General features: G+C 43.2%; 1 protein-coding gene across 3 annotated transcripts in view; it reads left to right on the top strand.

Annotated features, from left to right (window-relative positions):
• Window positions 1-16,471, top strand: part of xpnpep3 (X-prolyl aminopeptidase 3, mitochondrial) — a 61,682-nt gene that overhangs the window by 29,953 nt on the left and 15,258 nt on the right. For all 3 annotated transcript variants that reach the window (XR_004565590.1, XM_034190162.1, XM_034190163.1), the window contains exons 5-7: window positions 5,512-5,696; window positions 6,963-7,025; window positions 13,929-14,042. Coding sequence is in view for 2 of the 3 variants with exons in the window: in XM_034190162.1 (XP_034046053.1) it covers window positions 5,512-5,696; window positions 6,963-7,025; window positions 13,929-14,042 (362 nt within the window). In the remaining variant the exon portion in view is untranslated. The remainder of the gene's footprint in view (window positions 1-5,511; window positions 5,697-6,962; window positions 7,026-13,928; window positions 14,043-16,471) is intronic.

The following is a 16,471-nucleotide window of genomic DNA, read 5'->3' as shown; positions in this document are numbered from 1 at the left end:
GTGGCTTGATCCGGGAAACATGAAAAACCGGGTGGACCCGCAGTGAAGCTCCAGCTCCCAGCTTCACTGCGGCCGGACTGAGGACTTTGAGGATCTTGAATGGACCAATATACCTGTCCTTGAGTTTGGGTGAGTCCACTTGGAGGGGGATGTCCTTCGTTGAAAGCCACACCTCCTGCCCGGGCTGGTAAGCAGGGGCCGGGGAACGCCGGCGGTCTGCATGGGCCTTAGCCCTCGTCTGGGCCTTCAACAAGGCAGAACGGGCGGTGCGCCACACCCGACGGCATCTTCGCAGGTGGGCCTGGACCGAGGGCACACCGACCTCTCCCTCCACCACGGGGAACAATGGGGGCTGGTACCCCAGACACACCTCAAATGGGGAGAGGCCGGTGGCAGAGGACAACTGGCTGTTATGGGCGTACTCGATCCAGGCCAGATGGTGACTCCAGGCCGACGGGTGCGCGGATGTAACACACCGGAGGGCCCTGTTCAAGTTCTTGGTTGGCCCGCTCTGCCTGTCCATTCGTCTGAGGGTGATACCCGGATGAGAGGCTCACGTTGGCCCCCAGTTCTCTGCAGAAACTCCTCCAAACCTGTGAGGAGAACTGAGCACCACGGTCCGAGACAATGTCAGTTGGTATCCCATGCAGACGTATGACGTGGTGGACCAGGAGGTCTGCTGTCTCCTTGGCCGTAGGGAGCTTCGGGAGGGCCACAAAGTGGGCCGCCTTGGAGAAACGGTCCACTATCGTGAAGATGGTCGACAGGCCCTGGGATGGCGGGAGGCCCGTGACAAAGTCCAGGCCAATGTGACACCAGGGGCGACGAGGCACCGGAAGCGGTTGCAGAAGTCCTTGTGTCTTGGAGTGGTCTGCCTTGCCCCTGGCACAGGTGGTGCAGGCCTGGACATACTCCCGGACGTCGGCCTCCATGGACGCCCACCAGAAGCGCTGCCGGACAACTACCACGGTCCTATGCACCCCTGGATGACAGGAGAGCTTGGACCCGTGACAGAAGTCCAAGACTGCAGCTCTGGCCCCTGGTGGGACATATAAACGGTTCTTTGGTCCAGTTCCGGGGTCCGGGCTGCGTGCCAGGGCCTCCCGGACGGTCTTCTCCACGTCCCAGGTGAGGGTGGCCACGATAGTGGACTCCGGAATGATGGGCTCCGGTGGATCCGACAGCTCAGTCTTGACCTCATCTTCATGCACCCGGGACAAGGCATCCGATCTCTGGTTCTTGGTCCCGGGGCGGTAGGTGATTCGGAAGTCAAAACGCCCGAAGAACAGTGACCAGCGGGCTTGCCTGGGGTTCAGACGCTTGGCGGTCCTGATATACTCCAGGTTCCGATGGTCAGTGAAAACCGTGAACGGCACATACGCTCCCTCCAACAGGTGTCTCCACTCCTCAAGAGCCTCTTTCACCGCAAGGAGTTCTCGATTGCCGACGTCATAGTTCCGTTCAGCTGGGGTCAACCTGCGAGAAAAGTAGGCACACGGGTGAAGAACCTTATCGGTCTCTCTGCTCTGGGATAGCACGGCTCCTATCCCTGAGTCAGAGGCGTCCACTTCAACCACGAACTGGCGGCTAGGGTCGGGCTGCACCAGAACTGGTGCAGACCAGAACCGGCGTTTCAACTCCTTGAACGCGGCTTGGCACTGATCCGACCAGGTGAAGGGGACTTTTGGAGAGGTCAGGGCTGTCAGGGGGCTAACTACCTGACTGTAGCCCTTAATGAACCTCCTGTAGAAATTTGCGAAGCCGAGGAACTGTTGCAGCTTCCTACGGCTTGTTGGTTGGGGCCAATCTCTCACCGCCGCAACCTTGGCGGGATCAGGGGCGACGGAGTTGGAGAAGATGATGAACCCCAGGAAGGACAAAGAGGTGCGGTGAAACTCACACTTCTCACCCTTCACAAACAGCCGGTTCTCCAACAACCGCTGCAGGACCTGACGTACATGCTGGACATGAGTCTCAGGGTCCGGGGAAAAGATGAGTATGTCATCCAGATATATACGAAGACGAATCGGTGCAGGAAGTCCCGCAAGACGTCATTAACCAAAGCTTGGAACGTCGCGGGGGCGTTAGTGAGGCCGAACGGCATGACCAGGTACTCAAAATGACCTAATGGGGTGTTGAATGCCGTCTTCCATTCGTCTCCCTTCCGGATCCGAACCAGGTGGTATGCATTCCTGAGGTCCAGTTTGGTGAAAATTTGGGCTCCATGCAGGGGCGTGAACACTGAATCCAACAGGGGTAAAGGGTATCGATTACGAACCGTTATGTCGTTCAGCCCCCTGTAATCAATGCATGGACGGAGTCCGCCATCTTTCTTGCCCAGATCGTGGTACTGAACCGGCAACGCCCTCAGACTGGGAGGGACTTTAACCTCCTAAACAATTCCGGTGGCAGGTTTCGCTCCACTGAGCCACAACCCCAGACGGCCAATCAATCCGGGGATTGTGTTTAATCATCCATGGGAAGCCCAAAATCACGCGGGAGGTAGAAGGAGTTACAAAAAACTCAATCTCCTCCTGGTGATTCCCAGACACTACCATGGTTACAGGTAGTGTCTTGTGTGTGATAAAAGGGAGAAGAGTGCCATCTAGTGCTCGCACCTTCACTGGCGAAGAAAGCGCCATCAGAGGGAGCCCTACCTCCCTTGCCCATCTGCTATCCAGCAGATTCCCTTCTGACCCCGTGTCCACCAGTGCTGGGGCTTGAAGGGTTAAATCCCCGCTCAGGATTGTAACTGGGAGTCGTGTTGAAAGATGTGTATGACCCACGTGAATGTTTTGACCCCCCCTCAGCCCAGTTTCTAAGGGCGGGCGTTTGTGTTTTGACCATTTGGGGCAGACTCTCTGCTGATGCTCACTCGAGCCGCAGACAAAGCACTCCCCGCGGATCAGCCTCCTCTGTCTGAATGTGGCCCTGCTCGTGTCCCTAGCATCGTCAGCAGGGGGAGCTGTAGCCACACGGAGCGCTGTGGCTGTGGAGCGTGGGGAAGACGGCTCTCTTTTGGACCCGGGAGGAAGAGGGACGGCTTGTGCCTGACCACGCCCTTCGCCTCACTCCCGTTGGCGTTCTTCTAACCGATTGTCCAATCGTATAACCAAATCGATAAGCTCAGCCAAATCCCGCGGTTCCTCCTTAGCCACCAGGTGCTCCTTCAGGACCGACGACAGTCCGTTTATGAAGGCGGCGCGGAGCGCAGTCATATTCCAGCCGGATCTCGCAGCTGTGATGCGGAAGTCGACTGCATATTCGGCTGCGCTCCAGCGCCCCTGTCTCATTGACAGCAGCACGGTAGATGCGGTTTCGCCTCTGTTGGGGTGATCAAAAACAGTTCTGAGCTCCCTCACAAACCCAGTATAAGAGGCAAGGAGCCGTGAACTTTGTTCCCAAAGCGCTGTAGCCCAAGCGCGTGCCTTACCTCGAAGCAAATTAATCACGTAAGCCACCTTACTGGCGTCAGACGCGTACATCACGGGACGCTGTGCAAAGACGAGCGAACACTGCATAAGAAAGTCCGCGCACGTCTCCACATAACCTCCGTACGGCTCTGGGGGGCTTATGTATGCTTCAGGGGATGGTGGGGGGGGTCGTTGAATGACCAGTGGAATGTCTGTATTCGGCACCGAGTCGGCAGGAGGAGGAGCTGCAGCAGCGCCCTGAGCGTGCGCTTCCACCTGCGCGGTGAGAGCCTCCATCCTGCGATTAAGGATGATGTTTTGCTCGGTCATCAGGTCCATCCGAGCGGTAAAGGCGGTGAGGATGTGCTGCAACTCCCCAATCATGCCTCCAGCCGACGCCTGTGCACCCTGCTCTTCCATTGGCTGTCCAACAGATGGTTGACGCCCCTCGGGATCCATGACGTTGGCCGAGATATCCTGTTGGGGAAAGTGTAGTGACACGGACCCACAACAGGGGGCGCAAATGAACGGTCAATAGATGAGCCAAAAGGTAACAATTTAATGTTGTGAATGTGTACAACGATGATACAATCACAGAATCTGACAGCAGTCAATACACCAAGGTGACGTGTGGGCAGGCTCGAGGATAGAAGACGTCTGTCCTGATAAGAGCCGGAACCACACGATTTCCACCGCCACAGAACCCGGAGAATACTGGAGCCGCCAAGTCCCGAATTCCCAGGTGATCACTGTCCCCGACTGTCGGATCTGGTACTGCTGGCGAGGAGCACAAACAGTGAGATGTGGGTGTGTGCACACACCCAGTAACAAAAACAGTCAGAAGGTGGAAAGTCACCTCCACCTCTAATCACACACGTGCAGCTCCTGTCAACCACTTATCTGGTTGGGGGGTGAAGCGAAGCCGTCGCTGATCACACCAAACGCCAATCCCACAGATAAGGAAACACTTACAGGAAAACGGCTGCAAAGAAGTTCAGACTGTTAGTCACTGTTTTCAGTTTAGCAGAGAATTACCTTCACAGGTAGATGATATCTCGGCAGCGAGGTGGAGATGACATCCGGCTTTTATGGAGTGATGAAATGATGGGTGACAGCTGTCATGAGTTGATGTGTGACAGCTGTCACTCCTGGTTGTGTCCGTGGCGGCAGCGCCCTCTCGTGCCTGAAGCCCGCACTTCAGGCAGGGCGTCCTCTGGTGGTGGGCCAGCAGTACCCCCTCTTCTGGCGGCCCACACAACACAGTTTGCATTATGAGCTCATGGGCCCTGTCACACTTAGCAAGAATCAAGTCGAGCCAGGCAGAATGTCAAAAAAGCCATAATTCATCCCACATCTGGGAGGGAATCAGAATTGCGGCACCCAGCTGTCCGACTACTCAGACTGCGCTGTGACCCGACCCAAACGATTTGTGCACACGCTGTGTGCATTAAGACCCCAAACGTGGTACAAATGTATGTAGAACACATTAGGATTACACAGACAGCTGTCAGAATGCAGTGAGAATATGATGAATACACTTACTTTGCCGTACGAGTGAGGTCTAATTGCAGGAGGAGGAAATATAATCCATTAGCACTTGAGGTGCGCTCGTGGTGCGTTCAGGCACAATCGGGACATTCGGCCAGCATCTGAAATGGCGGATTATTTGGAACCGCCCCTCAAACACATTCAGAATGCTTCGAATACCATTTTCATGCTGTACGAATATTTAGATTGCAGTCAAACTGCACTCTGGTGTCGTTTGATATTTTTCCACCTTGACTGCACCTCGACTGGTTTGCACATTGCAAAACAGCCAGGGAGGCCACAGGAATCTTCCCAACTCTTTAAACTGCTCTCGGAATGCTGTCTGACATCCATGAATGCACCTCAACACTTCCAGAATGTGGGCCGAACTTGCATTCGGCCTCATTTGGCCTCTAGTTTGACGGGGTGTATTTCTTTATTTGCTTTCACCTCCACTATGCTGTGACAGCTAAGATTACAACATTTATCACTGTCCAAATACTTGTCATCACTGACTGATCTTCAGATAGTGGCAGAGTAATTTTTCTTTCCTGCATTTCTGTATCCTTAGGCACCGTCGTGTGGTACGATGGTATCCAGCCGACTCACCCTCAGCTCCACCAGACTCATGTTCGTCCCTTGCTGGAGGCAGGACCGGTGCCTCGTACTGTCAAGCCCCTCATACACTCTCTCAGGGCCCTGAAGAGCTCAGCTGAAGTGGCGCTCATGAGAGAAGCAGGTCGTATTACGGCACAGGTTGGTGTTTATATTACAGTCTGACTGGTAAAGAAACATTTCATTACCAATAAATCCAACATTTTGTGTCCTTTTATAAAATCACTATTGCTTTTAACTATGAACGACCAGTGTTAATTTTCTAGTGGACCTACTGAAAATGTACTGTGTGTGTGTGTGTGTGTGTGTGTGTGTGTGTGTGTGTGTGTGTGTGTGTGTGTGTGTGTGTGTGTGTGTGTGTGTGTGTGTGTGTGTGTGTGTGTGTGTGTGTGTGTGTGTGTGTGTGTGAGAGACCACCATATCAAACAGCAACACATCAACCACCACCCTAGATTTGCCTACGGCTCTTTGTCAAGCCATCAGTACACATGTTTAACTTAAATGGCACTCAAAGACCGCACACCCCCACCAGTACTTGAAGTGCTCTAATGGTATTTATTCTCTTGCACAATTTTTTTTTTATGATTGAAAAAAAATTCTTGAGCCACCCCTCCATTTGGGTCAGCTCCAAAATTCATTTTTATCCAGCCATTGTCTATACCCACGTACTCTAATTAAGGGTCACAGGAGGTCTGGAGCTTATCCCAGCAGTCGTAGGGCGACATGCACGGTACACCCTGGACAGGACGGCAGTTTATTGCAAGGCCACACATAGACAAGCAAACACATTTACACTCGCACGCACTGCTATGGTCAATTTAAAGTTTCCAGTTCACTTAAACTGCCTGTCTTTGGATGTGGGAGGAAGCTAGAGCAACCAGAAGGGACTCACGCAAGCACAGGCAGAATGCGCAAACTCCACACAGAAAGGCCGCAGGTGGGAAGTGATCCTTATCTCGTGAGAAATTCACAAAAAAGTTGAAAATGCCCTCTGTCACAATATTAAAGAAGGTGAAAATAAATTCCTGGTTCTGCCTTCTTAATTTGATCCACTCCAGAAGTTATTGGTTTCCTCCTGGGTCCATACCCCACACTTCCACCAAGTTTCAAGAAAATCGGTCCAGTAGTTTTTGCATAACTCTTCTAAAGTCAAACACGCAAATAGCACTGAAAACATTAGTTCTTGGCGGAGTTAATAAAGTTATCCATTAATACTGTAATATTAAATGTGAAAAAAAATCTAATTTCAAGTGTCACTCGTCAGTCAATATTTTCTATGCACATTTAGGTCATATCTCTTTTAAACTGATATTTAGCGCTGCAAATATATCATTGTTTCTTACAATTATGACAGTTACAGTAATACTTATTTTTGGGGGAGTTTAACTCTGATTGCTTGTCTTTCAGGCTTTCAGGAGGACGATGGCTCTGTCTCAAGGGGATGTCGATGAAGCAGTGCTTTATGCCAAGGTAATGAAAGATTGTCAACTGTGTTTATTTTGGTCATATGTGGCTGGCTTGTTATGATCTTCATGTCTTAATGATCATGTCAGTACTGCACTTGGTTATTAATCACATGAAAATTCAGTAAGGTAAGTCTTCTATAATATATTCCAATTCTAAGGAGAACATTACTAGTGTATAGGAAGAGTAGAATAGAAGAGTAAAATAGAGTAGAGTAGAGCCACTTATTTGCCTGGTCTTGAGAACCAGGGATGGTAGGTTGAAAAGCTTTTTTTATCCCATGGGAACTCTCCCTGCCCACCCAAGCGGCTCAAGAAATTGGAATTATCATATCATTATATCATAAGACATATAATAAGCCATGCTATCTTATTATAGGAAGACAAATTGCAAAATATATATGCTATCAAATGGAAACCTAAACCTAGGTATTATATGTTGATATCTATTATAGAACCCATAAAATGAAGAATATTAAAAAATCTACATCATGTAAAAAATGTAAATAATGATGAAAATAAGATAACTAAGTAGGAAGAAGAGCTACCGTAAATTAGCCGTTAATAAGCCAACCGTACCTAGCTAGCTAACAAGATAAACAAAACCGGTAACTAGGTATAAAGTATAATAGTGTAGTAAAACCCTACAATAACGTTATAAACAAATACATTTAACAGCAAATGTAGACAAAAGTGTGTATTACCGTAGGTTTTCAAACAGAAAAGAACCGACTATAATGTTAGCTACGATAAACGGTGCTACAGCTGGCTAGATAAGCTAATGTTAGCTGTTAGGTAAAACTAATAATACCCTGCTCCTCCAATATTTATCACAAATATATTAACATTAAAAAAGAACAAGAAAAAGTCAAAGCGTGCCGAAATGCATATGGAGAAAAGACCAAGTACCTATGTGAAAGGATATAAAGGTGGTATCGCCCCCGGCTAAAGAGAGCTAGAGGCTTATGGCTGCAGCAACAAGTAGGCCAGGTAGCCTATAACTAGTTAAACAGAGAGGGAAAATTTTCAGGTAAGCTAACAAACATTATATTTAATGTAGACAGTAGTAGGACATTTTTCGTACATAGTAGGAAAGTAATAGTAAGGAGGAAAATAATAATAATATAGCTAAGATAATAATATGTTTTGGGTTTTATCTAAAGTATATCCTAATTGTAAAGTTATGGCTAACTGATATAGGCTGAAAAAATTCCATCTTCTACATGCTTTTTAATGGGAACCCCAAACTTAGATATTATCTCTTGATATTTATTAAAAAATCTTTTAAAATGAAGAACCAATTTATTATACAGAAACCCTTGTTTAACTAATCTACTAGTAAGTTTATGGTGTCTAATGGAAAAAACATTGGTAATTATCACAGATTTGACCCATTCTGACTAATTGGGAGGTATAAACACCATATGTAGGTTTACTTGGTATGCTACTACTCATATAAGGAAATTTTACAATATGAAGGTTAAAATCATCCCGTTTGTCGAAAACTGCTGTTCTAAACTGGTTATCTATAATGCTCAACTCTATATCTAAGTATAGGAGTTTTTTTTATTGTTTTCTGTAGTTTTTTTTAAGCTCTAATTCTGATGGATAAATATTTTTAATTTCATTCTCAAAATTAGGGTTATTTAAAATAAGTAGGTCATCAATGTAACGGAAGGTATTACTAAAGGTTTTTGCTGACTGGTTATTAGTTTTAAGTTTATCTTTCATAAATTTATATTCATAATAAAAGAAGAAAAGGTTAGCTAATAGTGGAGCACAATCTGTTCCCATAGGTATCCCTATTGTTCATTGTATTATATTGTATTGATCAATACAGAAATATAAGTGAGGATCACACTGACTGAAATTATTCAATGTTTCAAACAGTGCATCATATAACAATGGCAAATGATGATTGAAGACCTAAACTGAGATTAATTAATTGATATCGATTTTTATTCAACAACAATAACCATGGCAGTTTATATATTTAAATAGGACTTGAAGTAGAAACATTCACGCAGTGAGACGCTTCTTCTTTCTCTCATTCTCTCCTTTTCTCTGACTTTCCACATACACTGTACACACAGTTGTTAGGCGAGTAACATTTCCCCAGGGGTTAATTTTATTTTTGAACAAATACAGTGCTCTCAGTCAGTCCAAAATGTTCATAGACCTCTAACCTGAATGTTTAACAAAGGAAAAGCGAGTTTTGGCTTTCTCTCTCTCTCTCTCTCTCTCTCTCTCTCTCTCTCTCTCTCTCTCTCTCTCTCTCTCTCTCTCTCTCTCTCTATATATATATATATAGTATGTATGTATGTATGCAGAATTATTATGCAGCTAAATAAAACAAAATTTTTTGCATCTCACCTCTTTATTTTTATTTAACAGTGTAAATACAGTGGGTAAAATAAATATTGCATATGTCAGCATTTTCTCAGTAAATACATTTCTAAAGGTGCTATTGGCATGAAATTTTCACCAGATCTTGGTAGCAACCCAAATAATCCATACACACAAAGAAATCAAATCACAGCTGTCCACTAATTATGTGTAATTATGTGAAATGACACAAGAAAACACCTGCAGAAAGAGAGGTGCAAAAAGGCATGGAAAGCCAAGGCACCAGTTGAAATCTAACAGTAATTAGAAAGCAGTCCTGCTTCTTATCAGTGCAAATTATTATCAACTGGTTCTGTCCCAACTGATGACCTATAAATGGTGTCTCAATTACCAAGATGCCACACAAGAAACATCTCATGATAGGTAAAAGCAAAGAGCTCTCTCAAGATTTTCACAATCTTATTGTTGCTGATGGCATCAGTTACAGAACTGCACAACATTTAAACAAGCCTGTGAAATACAGGGAGAATATAGTCTGGTCAGATGAAATCAAAATTGAAGTATTTGGATGCCATAATGCACACCATGTTTGAAGGTCGAATGACACTGCACAGGACTCCAAAAACACCACACCAACAGTGAAGTTTGGAGGTGGGAACATCATGATGTGGGGCTGTTTTCAATATACAGCACTGGAAGATGATGAAAATGAAATGAGGGTGGACATTTCAGCAAGACAGTGATCCCAAACACACAGACAAGCAAACTCTTGTTTTCAGAGAATGAAAATAAAGCTGCTAGAATGACCCAGCCAATCACCTGACTTGAATCCAATAGAAAATCTATGGAAAGAACTAAAGATCAGAGTTCATAGAAGAGGTCCACAGAACCTTCAACATTTGAAATCTGATTATGTGGAAGAATGGGCCAAAATCACAACTGAGCAGTGCATGCGACTAGTTTCTCCAAACAGGAGGTGTCTTGAAGCCGTCATTACCAACAAAGGCTTTTGTATGACATGTTAAATAAATTTCAGTAAGCGTGTTCAATATTTTGTTCCAATTTCAGTTAAATATGTCATATAGCAGATGAATGCACTGATATTTGAGAAGTGAAATGAAGTTTCTAGTATTTACAGAAAGTGTACAATAATTATTTAAACAAAATTAGGCAGTGCATAAATTTGGGCACCTTTGTTATTTTATTGATTTGAATACATTTAGCACTAATTATTGGAACGCAAAATTGGTTTGGTAAGCTCATTGACCCTTGACTTCCTTACACAGGTGAATCCAATCATGAGAAAAGGTATTTAAGGTGGCCATTTGCAAATGTTTCTCCTCTTTGTATCTCTTCTAATTAGTGGCAACATGGGAGCCTCTAAACAACTCTCAAATGACCTGAAAACAAAGATTGTTCAACATCATGGTTTAGGGGAAGGATACAAAAAGCTGTCTCAGAGATTTCAGCTGTCAGTTTCCACTGTGAGGAACATAATGAGGAAATGGAAGACAGCAGGCACAGTACCAGTTAAGGCCCAAAGTGGCAGGCCAAGAAAAATCTCAGATAAGCTGAAGCAAAGGATAGTGAGAACAGTCATAGTCAACCCACAGACCTGGTCCAAAAACCTACAACATGATCTTGCTGCAGATAGTGTGTCTGTGCATCGTTCAACTATACAGTGCATTTTGCACAAAGAGATGCTGTAATGCAGAGGAAGCCTTTTCTGCGTACATGCCACAGAGTCACTTGAGGTATGCTAAAGCACAATTGGACAAGCCAGCTTCATTTTGGAATAAGGTGCTGTGGACTGATGAAACTAAAATTGAGTTATTTGGACATAACAAGGGGCAGAAAAAGAACACAGCATTCCAAGAAAAATGTGCTACCTACAGTAAAATTTGGAGGTGGTTCTATGATGCTGTAGGGCTTTTTGGCCATTGCAGGAATCTTGTTAAAGTTGAGGGTTACATGGATTCCAGTCAATATCAGCAGATTCTTGAGAACAATGTTCAAGAATCAGTGACAAACTTGAAGTTGCACCGGGACTGGATCTTTCAACAAGACAACGACCCTAAACACTTCTCAAAATCTACTAAGGTATTCATGCAGAGGACCAAGTACAATGTTCTGGAATGGCCATCTCAGTCCCCAGACCTGAATATTATTGAAAATCTGTGGTGTGATTTTAAGCGGGCTGTCTATGCTCGGAAACCAACAAACCTGACTGAACTGGAGATGTTTTGTAAAGAAGAATGGTCAACCAGAATCCAGACTATATAGGAAGCATTTAGAGGCTGTTATTTCTGCAAAAGGAGCATCTACTAAATTTTGATGTATTTTTTCTGTTGGGGTGCCCAAATGTATGCACCTGCCTAATTTTGTTTAAATAATTATTGCACACTTTCTGTAAATACTAGAAACTTCATTTTACTTCTCAAATATCAGTGATATATTTAACTGAAATTGCTCATCCAAACAACCAATGATTTATAAAGGAAAATCATGGAAATCAACAGGGGTGCCTAAACTTTTACATACTGCTGTATATTTACTGAGAAAAATGATGATGTGCTCAATACTTATTTTACCTACTGTATAACAAATTAACATATTTCATTAACAAATCAACACTTTGTTTAAAAAATATTCATTGACCATATAGCCACCCTTCTTTGGTTGGTGCAACAGCAACCACAGCCTCCCAAATGTTGTTCAAATAGGTGTTTATTTTCTCTCACATTTAAGAAGCATTCACAAGTTCTCAGTAGGATTTAAGTCAGGTGAGGAAGGGGCCCATGTTATTATTTTGTCACCATTGATGCCTTTTCTGGCTAGCCAAGCAGTGGACGACTTGGATGCATGTGATGAAGCATTGCCCTGCATAAAAATCATGGCCTTCTTGAATTTTGCAGACTTCTTCCTGTGCCATTGCTTGAAGTAAGTATCTTCTAAAAACTGATAGTTTGCTTTGAGGTTTATTTTAAGAAAACCTAAAATATTATCATTGCACATATAATGAAATTTGTCCTCTGCATTTAACCCATCCTAATTACAGTTAGACACAATCCAGCCATTAGGAGCAGTGGGCAGCTGCAGTCTGTCGCCTGGCGACCAACTCTAGATGTAGAGACATTACCTTGGTCAAGGGCAGAGAAATGAGTAGACCCTACATAAGCATGTTTTAAAGCAAATTTCAAGTCCATCTTCAAACCGAAAAGATCCAGTTAGCTCATCCTTAAAAGTATTGTGCCATTGGTTTTTTTTTTAAGATTTAAGCCATAAAAAGAATTTTCTTTGACACCACTATAATTTTATTCCTTAGCATTTAGAAAAGGGATTCATAATATATTATATGATCAAATTTCATGATGTCTGGAAACAATTTAGAATTTCAACCCCTGAGGGGGAGAAATTAAAGAGATCAGTTGTTATGACCAACATTTGATAGATTTGGAAGTGATTTCCAAGAAATCATATGGATGTTAACGTAAGATGGGTCACAGGTAATCTCAAAACCTCACCCACGTGCACACGCGTTTCCTCCTGTAGTTAGTCTGCATGATGGCAATAAAGGAAAAGAGATAAATATGTGCCCTTTATTAAAATGAGCTGTAATTTTGCAACATGTTACAAAATAAGCTTACATTATAGTGTTTGGATTTTGGTAGAAACTAAATTTTCTCAGTTGTGAGAAATTTGTAAGGTCCTGTAGCTTTAATAATATCTAAATTCAGTACCCCCACCTTGGTGGCTTCATCTAAGTGGTGCTGTGTATCTGTTAGTGATCCAACCACAGCCCATCCATGTGGTCCATCAAGAGTCACTCTCATTTCATCTGTCCATAAAACCTTTGAAAAATCTGTCTTCAGATATTTCTTGGCTTAGTCTTGACATTTCAAGTTGTGAGTTTTATTCAGTGGTTGTCTTTCAGTCTGCCTTACTTTGGCCGTGTCTCTGAGCACTGAACACCATGTACTTCTGGACACTCAATGTGCAATCCTCTTTATTGTACATCATTAGATATTTAGAAGCGTTTTTATTATTTTTGTAGAATCTTCAGTTTATCATGTTGATGCCTATGAATTTTGCAATGTCATGTATGTGATAATTAAAAAGACAAATTGTGACACACATCCCATATATTCTTGATTGGGGTTAGGGTTAGGTTATTTTATATATATATATATATATATATATATATATATATATATATATATATATATTACAGTGATGAAAATAAAATGCATATTAATGCTATGCAGTTCAATTTTACATGTAGTGTCAGAAGACTTAAATGCTAAGTTTATTTACAAACAATTAGACATCAAGAAACTAAAAGATCTCATCATGTTGAAAATGATTAATGGTCACTAACTGCACAACAGTATAATTTGGTGTTTTTAAATTTCCATATAAAGACTGAACAAAAATTGTAACTGTGCAACATTATTTTTGGAAATAGCAGCTGTAACTGTTGCTTGTCTTTTTCTGGGTCATTATCAGTCGCCGCGTACATAGCTCACAAAAAACAAAACAAAAAGTGGCGTTTTTTTTCTTGCAGTTTGATTTTGAGAGTCGGATCCATGGTGCCAACTTCCTGGCATATCCCCCCGTGGTTGCTGGAGGAAATCGAGCTAACACTCTGCACTACATAAACAACAACCAGATTATCAAGGTAAAGGGGGATGTTAACGTGCAATTAACAAATGTATGGCTGAAAACTGCTACTGCACTTTCATCCAGTCAGGCCTTGTTCAGACTACAAAACTTCAGGAAGCTCCAGGTTTCTGAACCGGTCAAACTACACAACAGTTATTGAGGTGAATATGGATCTTAATATATGGATCTTAAGAACTTAGTTGTGCTCAGGCTGCACAACTGAGCACAGACTTGCTGCATCGACTACAAGCTTTTCCACTTGGCTGGAGACAGCAGGTGGCATTATAAAGCCTTACACAATATGAATTTATGTGCCTTAATGCGAAAACAATCTTAAGTATTATTATGTCATTCAGTATCATTTAAAAAATGTCATCTGTGACGAGCTACAGTACATTCAAACCATTCAGCACACTAGTTGCAACATTTTTAAGACTCATCATTCATGTACAATGTAGCTGATATTTATAATAACTTTTTTCCTGACCTTTTGTAAAGGTACAGGGTGTAGGATTTAGTGCCATCTAGTGGTAAGGTTACAGATTGCCTTATGCCATCACCGATCAAGATTTTGATTCTGTTCATGTTTTCACTTTTTTAGTGATGGGGATTCATGTTCCCTGGTTTCTTGTGATGAACGGTATCTGTGAGCCTCTGTCTGTGTCCACGCACATAAGAAGGGCTCATTCTAAGTTGATCAAAACCCACTGCTAATGAACAGATGGTTCTGAATGCTATATTCCTTTCATACTAATAAAAACTCCTGCTTCCTACTCTCTGCAGCTTTAAACAAGCCCATCATGTTTTCTGTTTGATGCTTTTGGCACACAGCTCTCACGTATTTTAAATGAGAACCTCTGTTTAAATCTGTGGTTCCCAAACGTTTTTCCTTGGGGTCCCCCTACTTGTATCTGCAAAGGCTGCTCACAAATCCATGTGCATGCACACACATACACACACACACACACACACACACACACACTGAAAGTGATTCATTTAAAAAAAAAAAAAGGCAAAAATGAGTTTCATTTAGAGTTTTACCCCTTTTCTTTGTGGTTTATAAAAAAAACAAAAAAAAACAACAACATAAAAACCTTTTTATCTTTTTAGATAGTTTTGGTTGTCCAGTAAGTGTGATTTTATTTAACAGGTACATTTTAAATCTTGACAATCTCAGAGAAGACAAAAAACAAACAAAAAAAAGAAAGTGGTCTTTGGCACATCACAAAGGGCATCCAGTGTGCCAAATCCTATTGCGAATCTTTGCCAGATCCATTGTGGTGACACTGAACAACTTTTTCTTTCTGCTGCTGCCCTTAGGTATTGCCCCAGCAGATCATTGTTTTCCAGCTCAATTTGTCTTCTGCCTCTTCTTCCATCTCCATCCTCAGCATCCTTCTCCCTATATACCCTGGCCCCTCCTCTTAAACCATCATGCCTGTACTGTCCCTCTGACATTGTCATTCCTAATCCTGTCCATCCCCGTCATTCCCACCTCCAGCTTCATCTCCTGTCATTTTGCTTGCGCCAACGGCAATTTTTGCCAGTACCCTGTCGGACAACAGTACCAGTGGTGGGATGGGTGTTGTTAACCCGGTGTCGCAGACTGAACGTTCCCTCCTAAAAATTGGTCCGCCCTGCCTTCACTGTGCATTCCTGATTTGGGAACACAGCAGCACGTCTGACACTGACTCTCTAGACCCAAAGTGATCAAAGGGAATAATGTGATTATTAACCGTCAGATAACAAAGTAAAAACTCTTAAATCATTCTAAAGTCAGACATCTGTCTTGCTGCTGTGGTGCTGTGATTGGTCCGCCGTCTTTTATTACGAAATAATGTTGAATTTATGTGGAACTGATTGTTGTACAAAAGCTTCAGATATCTGTCGCTGAGATAGTTGATGACTGGAGTGCAGTTTTAAGCAGAAACTGTTACGGTAAATGCCAACAACAGGAGGAAATGGACCCAGAATGTGAGGCAGTGGACACAAGAGGTAAGGTGTAAAAAGGCAGGTGTTTTATGATCCAAAATTCAGAAGGAGCAGTGACAACAAATATGACTCAGAGCTCAAAGTCTAGTAATCCCATAATAGTGTAAAACATCTTAGTAAGGTCAAAAGGTAGAATAACAAAAATCTACTGTTCACAAAAACAGAGCCAAGTGTCACTTACACCACAGAGCTGTCAATTGCTAGAAGATCCAAAGTCAGGATTAACAGGAGACACAAGAAATCAGAACAAACCGACCCGCAACTGGCACAAGCAAAAAGGTAACTTAAATGCCTGTTCACTAATTGAACACGTGATGATTACATGACGGCGGGGCAGAACGAGCAAACTGAAAGTAACACAAACAAATTACAAATGACTTTAATTAATAACAAAATAACTGATCGTCAAATTAGAACTTAGACATCCACAAAAGCAATTCACCGTAAACCTAA

Source organism: Thalassophryne amazonica, chromosome 16 (assembly GCF_902500255.1).
Source record: "Thalassophryne amazonica chromosome 16, fThaAma1.1, whole genome shotgun sequence".
Lineage (NCBI taxonomy): Eukaryota > Metazoa > Chordata > Actinopteri > Batrachoidiformes > Batrachoididae > Thalassophryne > Thalassophryne amazonica.
Note: the sequence above shows the minus strand (reverse complement) of the source record. Positions and strands in the feature narration are given on the sequence as shown.